Raw genomic sequence first — 16,855 nt, forward strand, 5'->3', positions numbered from 1 at the left:
GTATCCCCTCTACTGCCTCTTTTCTCTTCCTCCACTATAGCATTTACCGTTTCTAACTCCTTTTTATATTTTTTTATCCATTCTTCATTATATTCAATTATTATTATTTTTTTTTTTTGAAAGGAAAATATTTCATTAAATCAACAAACTTCGGACAATATTGTCTCCAACAAATAGATCGGAGGAGACGAGATTACAACGGAACTATTTAACTCACAAGGTATTCTAGCTATGCTATGAGCAACCTTGTTCGCTTGTTTCCGAACAAAATTAACTGACAGATGATTACTACTACTAATGATTCCATGACCATAGTTTATAAGGTCACCGATCTCCAGCAAATTCTGCAGACCTTGGTTTATTGCTCTCACACTAATCAACGAGTCACTCTCTACCACCACTGGACCCGTGGTTACTTCCTGCGCCCAACCCAGAGCTTCAATAACCCCTACTAGCTCAGCTTCCCAGACCATGACCTTCCCTGCAACTCTTCGAACTTTTCCTCCTAAATAACTACCATGAGAATCTCTGAGAACCATCCCGACTGTAAATGATTCCTGACCCTCAAAAACTGATGCATCCACATTGATCTTAAAGCACCCCTCATCAGGAGGTTTCCATTTACTATCACCCTTGGACTGAACAGTTTCCTGGCTAGGTCCAACAAAATGCTTCTGGTTTGCTACTTGCCAATCTAATATTTGTTTCTCACTCCAAGCCATTGCTGCTGCTGCTGTCATATTCTTCCCCTCAAATATACGTTTATTTCTCGCAAACCATACCCCCCAGAGCACTTTTGCCAATTTAACCAAGATATCATCAGGTTCCGTAGCTAAAGTCTGCAAAAGCCATTCATGACTATACTCCATATCCCAATCTGCAGAGTTAATACCATTCAGCTGCCAGCATTCCTTAGCAAAACTGCACTCGAAAAACAAATGCCTCAGATGTTCAATATCTCCCTCACATCCCGAACAAGCCATTGGTACTATAATGCCTTTACTTCTCAGCAACATCCTGACTGGTATAGTATTCCTACAGTATCTCCACAAAAAAACTCTTATTTTATGAGGGATATCCAGATTCCACAGCCTTCCCCAACCTTTTGATTGTTGCACCCCTTCATTAACTCGTTGATCTCGACACCATTGATAGTACCCTGATCTCACCGTGTACTTTCCATCCTTTGAATGGACCCAGGCAATCCTGTCTCTAGTACTTACTGGTGGAATTCGAGTATTCAAAATAGCCTCTACATCCTCGTCGTTAAAATGAAGTTTGATTTTATTCTCGTCCCATAGTCTCCTGTTCTCCTGAAAAAGGTCACAGACCCTCCACCTTAGACCTTGGCTCGATGTTTGCTCTTTGTTTATACTAAAATCCTCCTTCGTTCTGAGCCATCTATCAGACGCCACACTAATCGACTCACCATCTCCCACGACCCATCTCAACCCTTTCTTCAATCCTTCATTTGCCTCCCACAAACCTGACCAAGTATAACTAACCCCACCTGATCTTTTGGCTTCCAAGAAGTGACTATTTGGATAATATCGTGCCTTCAGTAGCCTTGACACTAATGTGTGTGGCTCATTTACTAGCTTCCAACACTGTTTTCCCAAAAGTGCTATATTAAAACCTTGTATATCTCTGAAGCCTAGTCCCCCTTCTTTCTTCGACATACACATCCTATTCCACCCTAGCCACCTTATTCCCTTACTGCTCGACGACTGATTTTGCCAAAAAAACCCATTCATGACCCTTTGGATTTCCTGACAAAGAGATTTAGGCATCAAGAAGCAGGACATTGCATAAGCAGGTATGGACTGCACCACATTCTTCAACATCACTAATTTCCCAGCTCGAGAAAGCATCTTAGAGCGCCACCCTTTAATTCTCTGCACAACTTTCTCCTTCAAGTACTTAAAAACATTCTTCTTCGATCGACCAATAAGAGATGGAAGTCCAAGATATTTGCTTTCACCTATATCATTATGAACACCAAGTGACTGTTTGATCTCCCCCTGTTTGTCCCTCCTTACATTTGAACTAAAGAAGATTGCCGATTTCTGGTAGTTAACTGCTTGACCTGACTCTGTCTCGTAATCGTTCAATATTTCTTTAACTGCTAAAGCTTCAGCTGTGGTTGCTCTAAAAAACAGGAAACTGTCGTCAGCAAACAGTAAATGAGTTATCGATGGAGCTGAAACACAAATACTGCAGCCATTCATTCTATTACTTGCAGCTGCTTCTTTGAGTGACAGAGACAAACCTTCTACACATATTAGGAAAAGATATGGTGACAAGGGGTCTCCCTGGCGTAAACCACGAGATGGGATTATAGGTCCAATCATAGAACCTTGGAAAGATATAGAATACGACACTGTTGTAACACACATCATAATCCACTTAATCCATCTCTCCGAGAAACCCATTACCTGCATCCTGTGTCTAAGATAGTCCCAGCTCACCCTATCATAGGCTTTGCTAATATCTAGCTTCAAAGCCACCTCTCCTTCTGAGTCATTATGTTTTCTTTTCATGTGGTGCAACAGCTCGAATGCCACTAGCACATTATCTGTTATTTGCCGACCTGGGACAAAAGCCGACTGCTCCTCAAATATAACTCCTGGGAGAATACTTTGCAACCTGTTCGCTAGGACCTTTGCCATTATCTTGTATAGGACGTTACAAAGCGCTATAGGCCTAAGGTCTCTCGGATCCTCCACAATGTCTTTCTTAGGAATAAGCGCTAACGTCGTGTCATTAACCTCTGAAGAGAACTTACAGTCTTTCAGCCATTGTTGACAGCACTGAAATACTTCCTTACCAATCAGATTCCAGAAGTGATGGTAGAAAGCTGGGTTAAGCCCGTCTGGCCCACTCGATTTATCTGGATGCATACTCTTTACTGCCTTAGTAAATTCAGAGAACGACAACTCAGCTGTTAACATATTGTTTTGATGCTGCGAGATTATTGGAGGTACTGCCTGTCTCTGAGTAACCCTCTCTTGCTCTGCTCCTTTAAAAATATTACTGAAGTAATTTTTCAACAGAGAACACATCCCACCATGGCTTGTTACTAATCTTCCTTCTTCTGTTTTAAGACCTGCAATATGATTTAACTTCTTCCTACTAGAAGCTGCTGCATGAAAAAATTTTGAATTCGTGTCCCCATCTTTCAACCAGAAACTCTTTGCTCTTTGTTGCCAATAAGCTTCCTCATGCACTAGAATGTCATTCAACTTTTCTTTTTCTTCAAAATACAGTTGCACTCCATCAATTATTATTATTCCTTGATTTCTTAACTTATAGAAGAACTGGCTTTGTTTGCATTGAGAAATGACCCTTAAGGCCAAGCCTGTGCTGCGTGCAAATACCAAAGGAGAAAGTGCACTTGGGAATGTGTACTTGCTCCTTACTTCCCTCCTGATGACCCCAAACAGTTTCAAAATGCACATAGATTATTCGGGGTCCGGAACATCTCCAAAATACTCGAGGAGCTTCATCCCACTCACAAATCTGAGGCAATGCGTTCCATCATTTTCCAAGCTAATATGCGCGATAGGTGTCCTGTTGATGGTTGTCTTGGAGTCATAATGCGATATCAGTATCAAATTCGACAACTGCAGAAATAATTACATGCTGTTCATGCTCAGTTGGCGCTTTATCGACAACAAGAATCGTCAGCAGTGGCACCGTCGTCGCAATTACAACTGCAATTAGGCATGCCACCGCCTGCTCTTTTTGGTCAACAAACTACTGACCAACAGCAGTACTATGATTCTGTCAATGCACTTCCTATTGCGTTGCATCCTTCTTATACTTGTTTCTGCGGAAATGTTCGTGCAGATTATATTGATTCTAGAGAAAATAATTTGGTCAATTCATTCTGGATTCAACAATCTTCTAGTAATGGTAATAACAGTATGGATCAAGTGATTGAATCACAAACTATGCAACAAGAGATCATTCAAGATTACGACTTGTTTGATGCAATCAACGACAGACAATCATTCATTGATACCAAGGAGAATCAGGAGTCGAGGCAAGTCATATCATAAATAATGCAAAGTTTGTTGGGCTCAGAAAATATATATCATAAATGTAAACTAACAATGTATACGTTTGCATGCAGCGCGGAATCAACACTGATTGATACAACACAGTCGGTTGAGCAAGTTGCGGAAAATGAGTTGAAGAATGGTGCAGCATGTTTCAAACTGACGGAAAACAAAGGGAAGAGATGGAAATAGATTAATTAGATTTGAGGTTTTTGTAGAGGTCTTGTAGGGGCACAAATTTGAATTTAATATTTTGGATCTTGTCGGACAAGTGAGGATTATTAGTTGCTGAACTGGAAATAGATAAAAACTCTTGGACATGGCTTGGCTGGGTTCAACATTTTACTTGGGATTATGCATTCAACACATTTTAAGAATTGTTGACACTCATTATAACCCCACTAAGATACTGTCAGTTAAAACACTGACGAAGCAGGATATAAAAAGGAAATGGAGTAAAGGACAGTGTAGTCCGGATTCTGAGTAATCAAAGGTTGATTTATTCATCAGCAGTAAAATGCTGCATTAATTCTTACACAATAATAATTGCAAGCAAGAGCATAACTTGCAAACTCTCGCATTCAACAACTGTACTTATACAACAACCTCGGTATTGAAGGAACCACAGTGAGGGCACTTGTGGTAGAGCCAGTGGAAACAAGAATCTCCTCTCTTCTCACAATCGTTGCATAATATGACCTGAGTCTCACCAGCATGTTCACTTGGAATTTCCTCTTCAGCCAACAACGCATCAAGCAACCCGAAATACACCTGGATATATACTGAAAAATTAAGCCATCATCTGGAGAGTTTAACTAGATAGAATTCGAGTTTCTGCAACCAGCCAGTAGATAGTTTCGTAATGATTTATGCAAGCCCAGAATTCCTCATCATATATATATATATTATCATTTTTTTCATGTTACAAAAATCAAATATGTTTTTGAAAAATGTTACTAGAATAGAATAGGCAAGAAAGTAGAAGGAAAACCTCCATGTTCCCAAGTGACTTGCTGCAAATTGGACAGGTATAGTGGGAACAAGTGTAAGCCTAATTACAATTACAACAACATAGGATAGGAGTCAGTAACTAGCTAGAATGAAGGCGTCTATTTTGACATAAAGACAAGGTGCCATATTTGAAATATTTACATGGAAACATGCCGAGTGCATCAAATGACCGCAATGAAGGGCTTTGATGGGAGAGCTTGAAGAAAATATAAATTCATGGCATATAGGACATTTATCTTCAGAACGCATCTCTCTGCATGTATGAACTGAAACAGACCGTGACATGCAAACATTGCAACTCATGCAATGAAAATAATCAATTCCTAATCCTTTACCCAGTCGGCACAGCCCACAGTAGGGACAGTGATAGATCTCCCTGTTGATTGCATTGCATGATCAGTTAATTACTTTGTACAACCCAAAATTCAAGGTAATAATCAAAATTAATTTGTGTTTTGTTTGTCTCTCATCAGTAAGTGTTTGTGTGTGACAGAAGTAATTAGTTTTCTAGTGCAGGCACGCAGCATGTGTATGTATATGGTCAATCTAGATATCCCATCACCTTTCATCATCAAACAATCTGCAGATGGCACAATAGTATTTGGCCATGGATAGGTTTTCGCAAGAAGGTGTTGAGCAGGTAGCACCAACTGGTTGAATTATTAAACATTTCATGCACATCATCTTGCTAGTACCTTTCCTGCTTACACATGATAAGCAAAGGAATTGTCAAGAAGACATACCTTTTTTTCTATTAATTATAAAACCAAACCAAAAATACCCAGCATCCACCAAGCTGCACACTCTCGATATACAGTATATATTAATTATCCAAGAGTGAAATTCACAGTTTCATAAGAAGAGGTAGAAAGACAGATTAATTAATATTGATTTTGATTAGTACCTGTCCATACAATGGTCGGCAACATGATCATGGCAAAATCTGCATGTGTAGAGCAAATTGCAACATGAAGAAACAAGCTTGCAGTTCCGCTTATAGTGTCTGCAACCAAAGGTTAAGTTGAGGGGATCTCGATAAGATGCGGTCTGTCCTGTAATATTTTGGTCAACTCTTGATTCTGTCATCTCGGCCGTATTCTATTTTCCTTTGTAGTAGCAGAGCAAAAGGGGAAGGGTCTAGTCAAGGAAGGAGAATGGTGCGCAGATGTATATAAGTATTCTTGGGTATCTTTAAGGTATGTTAACTAAAAGCGGATGACAGATAAATTACACCTAAAAAAAAGTCATGTGCAATTCAGTTTACACCTCTTTCCCTGTCATTTTAAGATGACTATCCATAAAATTATAAATTGAAGGCACAAAGGTTAATGACTTGATTCATGCTGCATGCAGCGTGTCATGTAACTCATGTGTATACGCGCTCTTTGACTTGCCTCCTGCAATTCTCATGCAGTCCTCCACTAATATTGATATTGCACAATGTTACAATCCATATTGATATAGCCGAAATTTGGTATCGGGTCATTTCGGGTCAAAAATGGGTCAATTGAAAATAAAATTGAGACAAAGAGATGAAGAACTTAAGTCAAAAAGCTCTATTATGTCCAATTCAAGTACTGAGTGTATGGATGACATTCCTTTAAGCACAAGGAGCAGGAAATTAAAACGTAAGAGAACTCCACAAGCCAAAATTAACTTAGCCATAAAAGATTGGATCTAGGACGCGTCTAGGATGCAGGGTGCATGAATAGAGTTTTCAAGATAGATTGTCCACATGTTGGGATTGCAATACAAAGGAAATATGTGCATTTTACGGGAAGAGGACGCGTCCTAACCTTGGAAGATGCATACTTTTGAATAGTTGGGCTTGTCCTTATATAGGACAAGGCAAACAGGGACATTTTGAGGACAAGGCAAGCATGAAAACAGGGATGGGGATTGTTTTCACTAATGTATTTGTTGCAGGTACTCTTTACAGAATTCCCTCCTTGAGACGGTTAAGGAGGGGGATGTCCGTGAAAAGTTTGAAGGCCTCTAGGGGTATGCCTGGTGATTGAAGGTCTCCCTCTGTATTCAACGGAGGGTTAACTTTGGTGTGTGCTTTGAGAACTCTGTTCTTGTATTCAACAGGTGTCCTCGTTGTAGAACTTTGGAGTCATCTTGCACTTTGCACCCAAGAGTTTGGGATCACCTGTCCTGCTATCTGGTAGGTTATCCTCATTCGGGGGACAGGGACGCGTCCGACATTTGGGGTGAAACGTGACTATACATGCGTTTATAAATCAAAGAGATAGCTATAACAAAGTGTTATCCTTGCGCAGAAAAATGCACTATCCGTGAAGTCCTACGATTACGAGCGAGTCTTGGGCCTTCGCGGTTGGACCTCATAGTTGGACATTCCTAAAGTTAGCAGAAGATGGATTCTAGAGGGATTACTATTGGGCCTAGGAATGAGAAATCTAAGCCTATTAGATTTCTTATTCTCCAAGAACTACGTCAGGCTTGATCCCTAATGTACGTAGGCACATTAAGAGGGGGTTAGAAGTTTGAGAGCTGAAAAAGAGCCACCACTTGCCCTAATCAATCTCAACCACCAATTAATATACAACCACCACACATCGCTTGATTTTCCGGCGAAAAACTACCGTCACATATCTTGATTCCGGCAAAAAACCTTAAAATTTGTTATTACCAGATTTCTCCGTCAACACAAATCCTATCCATTGTTGAATACTGATAAATGGGTTACCAAATTTTATTTATTCATGGACCGTCACAACGAGGGCTATCAACTTACAGATAGTTTTTCCATCCAAGTAATCTCCATACAGTTTTTTTTATAAATTTCTGAAGTTAAGAAAATACACAAAATGCAAATGCTATATTCCAACCAACCAAGCAAGTCCTTAAACCAATATTATTAGTCTTTTTGGAAAATCATGATCTTTGGGTTGGTTGGCACGGCACGGCACCAACCTTTTTGTAGATTAAATATCTCCGAATCTTATCTCCATCATTGGAATGAAATTGAACAACAACAAAAATATTGTTTACCCGGAATCAGATTGAAGATCATCTAAATAAATTTCTATATATGTTGGAAGAACTTGGCTGCTCTTGTATTGGCATCATAACTTTAATAGCTTTATTCTATATATGACAATTAGGTAGGGTTTTTTCTTATAACAAACAAACTTGTCCCTGGCTAATTCAACTTAGCAATTAAAAATTAAACACGTAGATTATTCGTAACAACAGAGAGCAAGCATAATAACATGCATAGAAGACGGAAGAAAACAAAGCTTCCTTGGTTTCTGTATTTAATTATATGCAAGCAAGGGTCTATTTGTTTAGTGTGTATGGAAGCTGGGTAAATCTATACGATTGTTGCCTCAAAGCAGGCACATTCTTACCTGTTCAAAGTATGTGGTCTGGTGTTGCTTTAATAATGATTTTCAGTTTCGGAAATGCTGCTCATGCATTTATTTATAGATAGTCTTCACTATGATTTCGTTTCTTAATTCTCGATACCATGTCATATTATATTTCAAAATGCATGTAGTGATCCGTACCATGCTCAAGGCAATGCATACTCCATAGTATAAATGGGCTTTCTTTCTTTCACAACTTATTCAAAATTTTCTTGTTTAACATCGTAGCAGTTCTGCCATGAATTTGTTGATAAAATTTGTTTGCTTTCTTATTTTCTTGTTTACTACTCATTCATCATCATCATCATCATCATCATCATCATATCCTCTGTGCACCAACTCAAGTACTGTCTCTTATATATCCATCCTCTCATTTGTTTGTATGTGTGTGTTTATTCTGGTGACCATATTATATTATATTATTTTTGTATAACAGGGACACCCTTCAAGCTGAAGACATCTTTAGAGTTTTGCCCTTACAATGGAACTGGGTGCTGTGATCTTCACCAAGACTTGCAACTAGAAAAACGGTTTCAACAAATGAACATCTCTAATCCTAGATGCGCTTCTCTCGTAAAGTCAGTCTTGTGTGCAGTAAGTAAGCTTTTTGATGCCAAATAATTATTAATGATGGCCTTATTTAGGAAACCATTTACGCATTCCTAACATTTGTAGCTCTCTATGATTGAATTTGACTTCCCATCTTTGCTTATCAAGCAACTGCTTCTTAATCTTATGATTCACTTGTTCCATACTTGGTACTTATATGTTACCAATATGAATAGAGGTACCCAAGGATTCAGTGCTCAAACTGGAACAGAAAACGGGAACGATTATTCTTTACAAAAGCCAGCCGCAACCATCTTCAAGCTGATGACATCCATAAATTTAATATTTAAAAGCCTTATCTATACATGTCTAAAAATTATTGTTTTTCGGTGGTTGCAGAGATGCAATCAGTTTTCTGCTCAGCTGTTCCGAATTGAATCTGAGGCAAGAAACGTTCCAGTCTTGTGCTACTTCACTGAGACTGGAGATTTGGATGACTTTTGCACTGATATTTGGAATAATTGTGGAGATATCCCCATTCTAAATTCCCCGTTTATCAAGCTACAACGAAAAGATCACTTTTCATTTAATACTTCCCTTACAAAGCTGGAAAATGAGTGGAAGTCACGGGGGTACTTTTGTGAAGCATTTGGTAGCTCTTCAGCCGATGAATACACGTGCTTTGATGGGAAAAATGCTATATATGGGATTGCAAGAGCTCCTCAATCTATTAAGGGACTATGCCTCGAAAAAGTTGGTCATGGTTCTTATATCAATATGATTCCTCACCCCGATAACTCTAACCGTGTTTTTGTATCTAATCTTAAAGGCAAGATATGGTTGTCCACGATTCCTCAAGTGGGATCAAAAGAAATTCTAAAGATGGATGAATTAAAACCCTTTCTGGACCTGACAAACCAAGTGCTTCTTGACCCTGAGTCTGGTCTCATGGGAATCACTTTTCATCCAAATTTTGAACAAAATGGCAGATTTTTCGTCTCATATATTTGTGATAAGCTTCGACATGAAGGATGTCAAGGAAGATGTTCATGCAATACCGATATATATTGTGATCCATCCAAGATTCTCCCTAACAATGGCATTAAACCTTGCCAATATCATTATGTTGTTGCAGAGTTTACTGCAAATGGTTCTGCGTCAAAGCCTTACTTGGTATACATCTTAGGCTTCTGCAGAGGAAAATTTTGACTGTACTGTGGCCTCGTTTTTCTCATAATATTTTTAATATTGATCATAAATGACAGGCAAAAACTGCTTATGCAGTTGAAGTGAGAAGAATATTTACTATGGGGCTTCAATATACAGGGGGTCATGCAGGTCAGATTTTGTTTGGTCCTGCAGATGGCTATTTATATCTTATGACAGGAGATGGTTCGCAAGGAGTTCATTCATCGAATCTTGCACAAAACAAGAGGTCATTGCTTGGAAAAATATTGAGGGTTGACATTGATAACATGCCAAGTAAGAATGGCGACCAATAGGAACCGGAAATACTCTGAGTACAAATTTAATGGTTGCTTTAGCTTTAATTTAATCTTAATCTTCTTCCTTTCTTAGAAAGCAGAAAGCGACACCCTTGGCGTGAAGATCCTATACTCTAACACCATGATGTCAATATCTATTACATGACATGTGTTTTGTGGCAGAGAAAGTTAATAAAACATATCAATCAGCATTCTAGCTTAGCCTTTTTTTTTTTTTATGTGTTTGCATGTCATGATCTCAGGTGACGATGAAGTTGAAAAGCTAAGTTTATATGGGAACTATACTATACCAACTGATAATCCATACAAAAGTGACAATGAATTGGCACCTGAGGTCTGGGCCTTGGGTTTTAAAAATCCCTGGCGCTGCAGTTTTGACACTGAAAGACCTTCATATTTTATGTGTGGAGACGCTGGACAGGTTTCCTTTCAGTTTAAGTCATAAGTCTTGAATTTTTTTTAAATAGCTAAGCTACTTTCTAAACTTGTGTTTCCTTAATTCTCTGTTTTAGCAGTTTTTAGCCATTATAATACTACTTCGGCTCATTCTCAGATGGGAATGACATTCAAATGACATATCTGAGATGTCCATCAAATATATTGAATTCTAAAGACATAATACATAGATACGGTTCAACTCAAGCCGATACTGATACTGATACTGATACCAGGCAATGCCCATGTCTAAAATAACTTTGTAAACATGCATAAAACTTTTATGAGTCCATCTTTTACGATAAGGGACTAATGGTGGATGTTGATGCCAAAATAGCTGTACCTAAATCTGATATCTTATTTTTGTTAAGGCCTCCTTTCTTGTTTGCTGAAGGATAATTATGAAGAGGTTGATATAGTCACAAAAGGAGGAAACTATGGATGGTCTATTTACGAGGGGCCTTATGTTTCTCATCCAGCAAATAGCTCTTCAAGTGCCAGTACCTTCATTTTTCCCGTTTCTGGATACAATCACTCTGCAGAAGATAGAAACAGTGGATCTGCATCAATAATAGGTGGCTACTTTTACCGGTCCATGACTGACCCATGCATGTATGGAAGGTTAGACACATTCATCTAACTAACAAAGCACTTACTTCACATCGCGAGATCAACTATAAATTGTACTTTTGGAAGACATTTCAGGTACTTATTCACAGATGTATATCAAATTGCTATTTGGGCAGCAACTGAAGTTCCTACAAATAGTGGAAATTTCACAACAGAAAGTATTATTTTCAGTTGTGCAAATGACTCTCCCATTCAATGTAGTCCAAGAACCGGAAGTACTCTTCCAGACCTGGGCTACATATTTTCTCTAGCAGAAGATAACCTTAAAGATCTTTATATATTGACTAGCACAGGTGTCTACAGAGTTGCGCGTCCAAGTCGCTGCAATTACCACTGTCAAGCTATTTTTTCGTCTGTTCCCAGTTCCATTAAAGCCTCTCCCTTATCAATTTTCCTCTTGTTTTCCTTGTTTTTCATGAAATATGTGTTGTAAAAATCTTAATAACATTATATGATCTTTGAAATATTTCTTATGAGTCTTAGACTAATCCATAACCAACATAAAGACAAAAACAATGATAAATAAAAAAATGAAGCATCTTGACTTTGAGTACAATTATACATATAACATATGCAACCTTCAACAATTTTTTTTAATGTTTGAGCTATACTACATTCATGGACCTCCACTTAGTTTTGAAATAGAAAATCTAGTTATATGCCTGTATTGTCAAAGATCTCAAATATGACACATGTGCTGACATCAATCGACTACCTGCATAACAGTTTTGAAAGATTAAACAGAAAATAATTCTCTCTCTCTCTCTCTCTCTCTGGCACAAGGTGTCAACATGTTACCATGAACTTATTCAACTTATTTGTTAATCATAGAGATGGAATAATTAAATAACTGTTAATCTTTACAATAAAAAAGTAACTGAGTTAATACACAGCAAAAGAATGTCTCTTTGCTCCACCTTCTCTATTCGAATGATAGAATATAATATGATTAAGTTTGCGCAAAACTCTTGCATCTGCAATGTTTGTGGAAGGTCCTGATGTACAGAGCCGTACTGACTAACATAGCGGATAGCAAGTAGACACTAAATCATCATGCTAAGCTAAGCATAATATTTGCCACTAGTATATATGTAATACAAGTAAACCATAATCAATGCTTTGTGCTGTGTTTTTAGATTATGTCACAAGAAGCATAGCCTTGAGTAATTAATTAGAAGCGTAGAACTGTCTGCGCTTATCTCATTACAAAACCAAGTTGGTCATAACTTATACAATCATGTCTGAATATTATTCAATTGATTTATACAACAACCAATTCTTTATGGAAAATATAACCAACCAAGATCCATCCAGCCTGGATTTCCCACAAAAAAAATATGCAACTAAGTTTTTGTCTTAACTACCATAAATCTGAAAGGCAAAGTCAACTATAGGGACTGCTGGTTTGTTGCCTTTGTTGTCATAATCGACAAAGAGAAAATGTCAAATCTTTGTGTTTGGATTGATTAGACTAGAAAAATTAATTTATATAAATGTTTTTATGTCTTGTTTAATCCAAGTGACAGAGGACATTTTGATGTGTAAACTTAACAGGATATTGAGTAGTGATAAACGACCTTTTGAAACTCTTAAAGCTGTTTCTATTGATAGAGAGTATCTGATCCACTCAATTTGTTGTTATCATGGCTACTGGTGGAGGTGGTGTTGCAGGCTGCCTCTTCGTATCGAGTATCTTGCTGCTTCTAGTCATCCCTTCTTTCTCACACCCACTATGTACCGACTCAAGTATGTCTCATCAGTTCATATCATGGAATCTTGTTGTATGAACATTTGATCCTCATTGACTACACTTGTAGCATAGTTCTGATAGCTGACTTGTTATTATATTTGACACAGGGGCGCCGTTTAGCTCCAAGACTCCACTAGTTTTCTGTCCTAATAATGGAACAGTGTGCTGCAATTCTGCCCAAGATTTGAGCTTACAGAAGCAGTTCGCAGCAATGAATATCTCTGATTCAGGGTGTGCTTCTCTGGTGAATTCGGTCCTTTGCGCAGTAAGTTTTATATATATTATTTCCTCTTAATCCATATAATGCAAATATGTTCCTCGACCAAACCCCCTTGACAAACTAGAATCCAAAAACCTGTATCACATCTGCCAATAATTAAGTATATTGACTATAATTTTCTTGGTTAAAGTGTCTCCTGCAATTTTTAGTAGACATTATTTATAGTTTACTAGTTCTTTAAAACAAATTCACTGTTGTTGTTACTTCAGACATGTGACAAATTTTCAGCAGAGCTATTTACTGTTGAATCTGGTCCTCGACAAGTTCCATTACTTTGCAACACTAGCACAGTAGGAAATAGCTTTTGCGCAAAAGTGTGGAGTACATGTCAAAATGTATCAATCGTAAACTCTCCATTTGCGGCTACTTCCTTGTTAGGCCAACCAGGAACACCTGTCAATATCAGTAGCAAACTTAATGATATATGGCAGTCAAACGATGATTTCTGTAGTGCATTTGGCGGAGCTTCACGAGATGAATCGGTATGCCTTGATGGAGGACCTGTTATCCTAGCTGATAAGAAACCTCCAACCCCCCCTAGTGGTATGTGCCTTGAGAAGATAGGTAATGGTTCTTTTCTCAATATGGTTGCTCATCCTGACGGTTCAAATCGTGCCTTCTATGCAAACCAGCAAGGAAAGATATTTCTAGCAACAATTCCCAAACAAGGGTCAGGAAAAGAGATGGAGCTTGATGAATCAACTCCTTTCTTTGACTTGACTGATGAGGTTTATTTCAGCACTGAGTTTGGAATGATGGGAATGGCATTTCATCCAAACTTTGCACAAAATGGAAGATTTTTCGCTTCATTCAATTGTGACAAGTCAAAGTGGAATGGATGTAGTGGAAGATGTGCTTGTAACTCAGATGTCAATTGTGACCCTTCAAAAATAGGCACTGACAATGGTGCCCAGCCATGTCAATACCAAACTGTTATAGCAGAATACACCGCTAATGATACCAACTCACGGCCTTCTACGGTACATATCTCAGGACCTCAGTATGTATGGTTTTAATTCTGTAGCTCATTATTGTGCTCCGATGATCAAAGAGTATTTACATTTTTTTCAGGAAGCCAAACCAATTGAAGTAAGAAGGATACTTACCATGGGCCTTCCATTCACAGGTCACCATGGAGGACAAATCCTGTTTGGACCAGCTGATGGGCACTTATATTTTATGATGGGAGATGGTGGAGGAGTAGGTGACCCTTACAATTTTGCCCAAAACAAGAAGTCATTACTTGGCAAAATCATGAGGCTTGACATTGATAGCAACCCTAGTAAGTTTTGGATTACTTAGATACTATAATACTGCACAAGTGCATTTCTCACATTTAGTTGTTGAATTGTTTCTCACACTTTGTTCTTGAATTGTCAGGTCCAGCAGAAATAGATAGACTCGGATTATGGGGAAACTACTCCATCCCAAAAGACAATCCATATATTCAAGATAAAGATTTGCAGCCAGAAATTTGGGCAATTGGAATGCGAAATCCATGGAGATGCAGTTTTGACTCTGCTAGGCCTTCTTATTATATGTGTGCAGATATAGGCCAGGTAATAAACAACAGATTCCTAGCTAGTAGTTTATAAATGGCTGGTATCGAGGATAATCATGCATGGTTCTTTTATCACAGCTAATCTTATATATCTCATAGGATCATTACGAAGAGGTGAATTTAATAACAAAGGGTGGGAACTACGGATGGCGTGCTTATGAAGGACCTAACCCTTACAATCCTCCAAAAGCTCCCGGAGGAAATACATCTCGCAACTCCATAACTCCAGTTTTCCCAGTCATGGGGTATGGCCACTCTCAAGTAAACAAAAATGAAGGATCAGCATCAATTACAGGCGGATATTTTTATCGCTCAACAACTGATCCATGCCTTCAAGGAAGGTTAGTTTAAGATAAAGATAAAAAGAAGGCTTGCCATTTATACAAAAATCTAAATTTTGTTGTACTAACATTGTTTTGGAAATATCTTTCAGCTATTTGTATGCAGATTTATATGCTGGAGCTGCATGGGCAGGCATTGAAACTCCGGAAAATAGCGGAAATTTCACATCAACCAAGATTCCATTTAACTGTGCAAAAGACTCTCCCATTCCTTGCAACTATGTGCCAAATAATTCATTACCTGCATTAGGCTACATTTTCTCATTTGGGGAGGATAATAGCGAAGACAATTTCGTGTTAGCAAGTAGTGGTGTGTACAGAATTGTCCCTCCGAGTCGCTGTAATTACAGGTGCACAAAGGAAAATGCTCCAACTCCTGCAGCTCCAAGTCCTTCACATGCAAGTCTGCTGACCAGACCTCGTAATTATTGTGGCTTCTTGATATCACTTTGTTTCTTATTTCTTGGTTTTTTCTAAGCTACATTTGTGTATCATCTGTGTAGAGGATCTAAGATGACAACCTCTTTTGTATATGAGTTTTTATTTTATTTACAATACTTTCATTTCCTTTATCATGTCTAAAAAAAGATTTTGAACATTTTCTATCAATTCATGCATAGTACTGTATTTATGAGAAGAATTTGTTTGTAACACTTGGTGCATAAAAGTTTAATCGGTTTGTCTATGGTATGACCACATGCTAAGAAAGTGTTATTAATAAGTTGTAAAATATTTATTGATGGAAATTTTTATGCATAGGGGGTCATCATTAAATGAGTTCTACACCAATATTTTATACCTTTTCAACCACTAACTCACCATGTGATCAGGGGCACATAGAAAAATCCAAGTTAATTACCATACCTCGCACCTCTGAGATTAGATCATTAATTATAACCAAATTTCAGCGGGTAAAGGCTCTAAATAAGTATATTTTAATAATCATTACTCTACTAAAAATGAAGTATCTGATGGGTATTTTGATCAGTTTAATTATCACCAAATTTCAGCCGGTAAAGACCCTAAATAAGTATATTTTAATAATCATTACTCAAAATATCCACTAAAATTTTAAACTGACCAAAATCCCTATCAAATACTCCATTTTTAGTGGAGTAACAACTTGATAGTATTAGGATTGATAGTATTAGGATGATATCACTTTGCCGCTAGATTATATATATGATATTTATTTGTGAGTAGAGGATCGGCCACTGTGCTTTGTCAGCGGAGTAACATGTGAGACACTCTTCGTACTCCTTTGTCACAGTATCATCTAAAATTTTAAAATTATTAAATTAAGGTTCACAATTTAATTAGGGTTTAGACTTTAGGATTTA

At 37.9% G+C, this 16,855-nt stretch overlaps 4 protein-coding genes across 4 annotated transcripts; 3 read left to right on the top strand and 1 right to left on the bottom strand.

Annotated features, from left to right (window-relative positions):
- The first annotated feature begins 3,527 nt into the window (after positions 1 to 3,527).
- Positions 3,528 to 4,253, top strand: LOC141690499 (uncharacterized). The gene is made up of 3 exons (XM_074495293.1): positions 3,528 to 3,572; positions 3,657 to 4,045; positions 4,136 to 4,253. The coding sequence occupies exons 1-3, from the start codon at positions 3,528 to 3,530 to the stop codon at positions 4,251 to 4,253; spliced, it is 552 nt and encodes a 183-aa protein (XP_074351394.1).
- Positions 4,254 to 4,655: 402 nt separating this feature from the next.
- LOC141690500 (zinc finger protein BRUTUS-like At1g74770) lies at positions 4,656 to 6,158 on the bottom strand. Its single transcript, XM_074495294.1, has 5 exons — positions 5,977 to 6,158; positions 5,635 to 5,772; positions 5,214 to 5,448; positions 5,053 to 5,112; positions 4,656 to 4,832 (listed from the first exon to the last, which is right to left on the bottom strand). The coding sequence occupies exons 1-5, from the start codon at positions 6,156 to 6,158 to the stop codon at positions 4,656 to 4,658; spliced, it is 792 nt and encodes a 263-aa protein (XP_074351395.1).
- A 2,110-nt stretch (positions 6,159 to 8,268) lies between these two features.
- On the top strand, positions 8,269 to 12,016 carry LOC141690501 (HIPL1 protein-like). Its single transcript, XM_074495295.1, has 7 exons — positions 8,269 to 8,455; positions 8,901 to 9,058; positions 9,413 to 10,186; positions 10,279 to 10,495; positions 10,761 to 10,939; positions 11,348 to 11,574; positions 11,650 to 12,016. The coding sequence occupies exons 1-7, from the start codon at positions 8,362 to 8,364 to the stop codon at positions 12,014 to 12,016; spliced, it is 2,016 nt and encodes a 671-aa protein (XP_074351396.1). The 5' UTR covers positions 8,269 to 8,361.
- Positions 12,017 to 13,096: 1,080 nt separating this feature from the next.
- LOC141689193 (HIPL1 protein) lies at positions 13,097 to 16,082 on the top strand. Its single transcript, XM_074493380.1, has 7 exons — positions 13,097 to 13,329; positions 13,441 to 13,598; positions 13,823 to 14,593; positions 14,685 to 14,895; positions 14,994 to 15,172; positions 15,274 to 15,515; positions 15,608 to 16,082. The coding sequence occupies exons 1-7, from the start codon at positions 13,227 to 13,229 to the stop codon at positions 15,990 to 15,992; spliced, it is 2,049 nt and encodes a 682-aa protein (XP_074349481.1). The 5' UTR covers positions 13,097 to 13,226; the 3' UTR covers positions 15,993 to 16,082.
- Positions 16,083 to 16,855: the final 773 nt, after the last annotated feature.

The sequence above is a fragment of the Apium graveolens genome, chromosome 10 (genome assembly GCF_009905375.1).
Source record: "Apium graveolens cultivar Ventura chromosome 10, ASM990537v1, whole genome shotgun sequence".
In the NCBI taxonomy this organism is placed as follows: Eukaryota; Viridiplantae; Streptophyta; class Magnoliopsida; order Apiales; family Apiaceae; genus Apium; species Apium graveolens.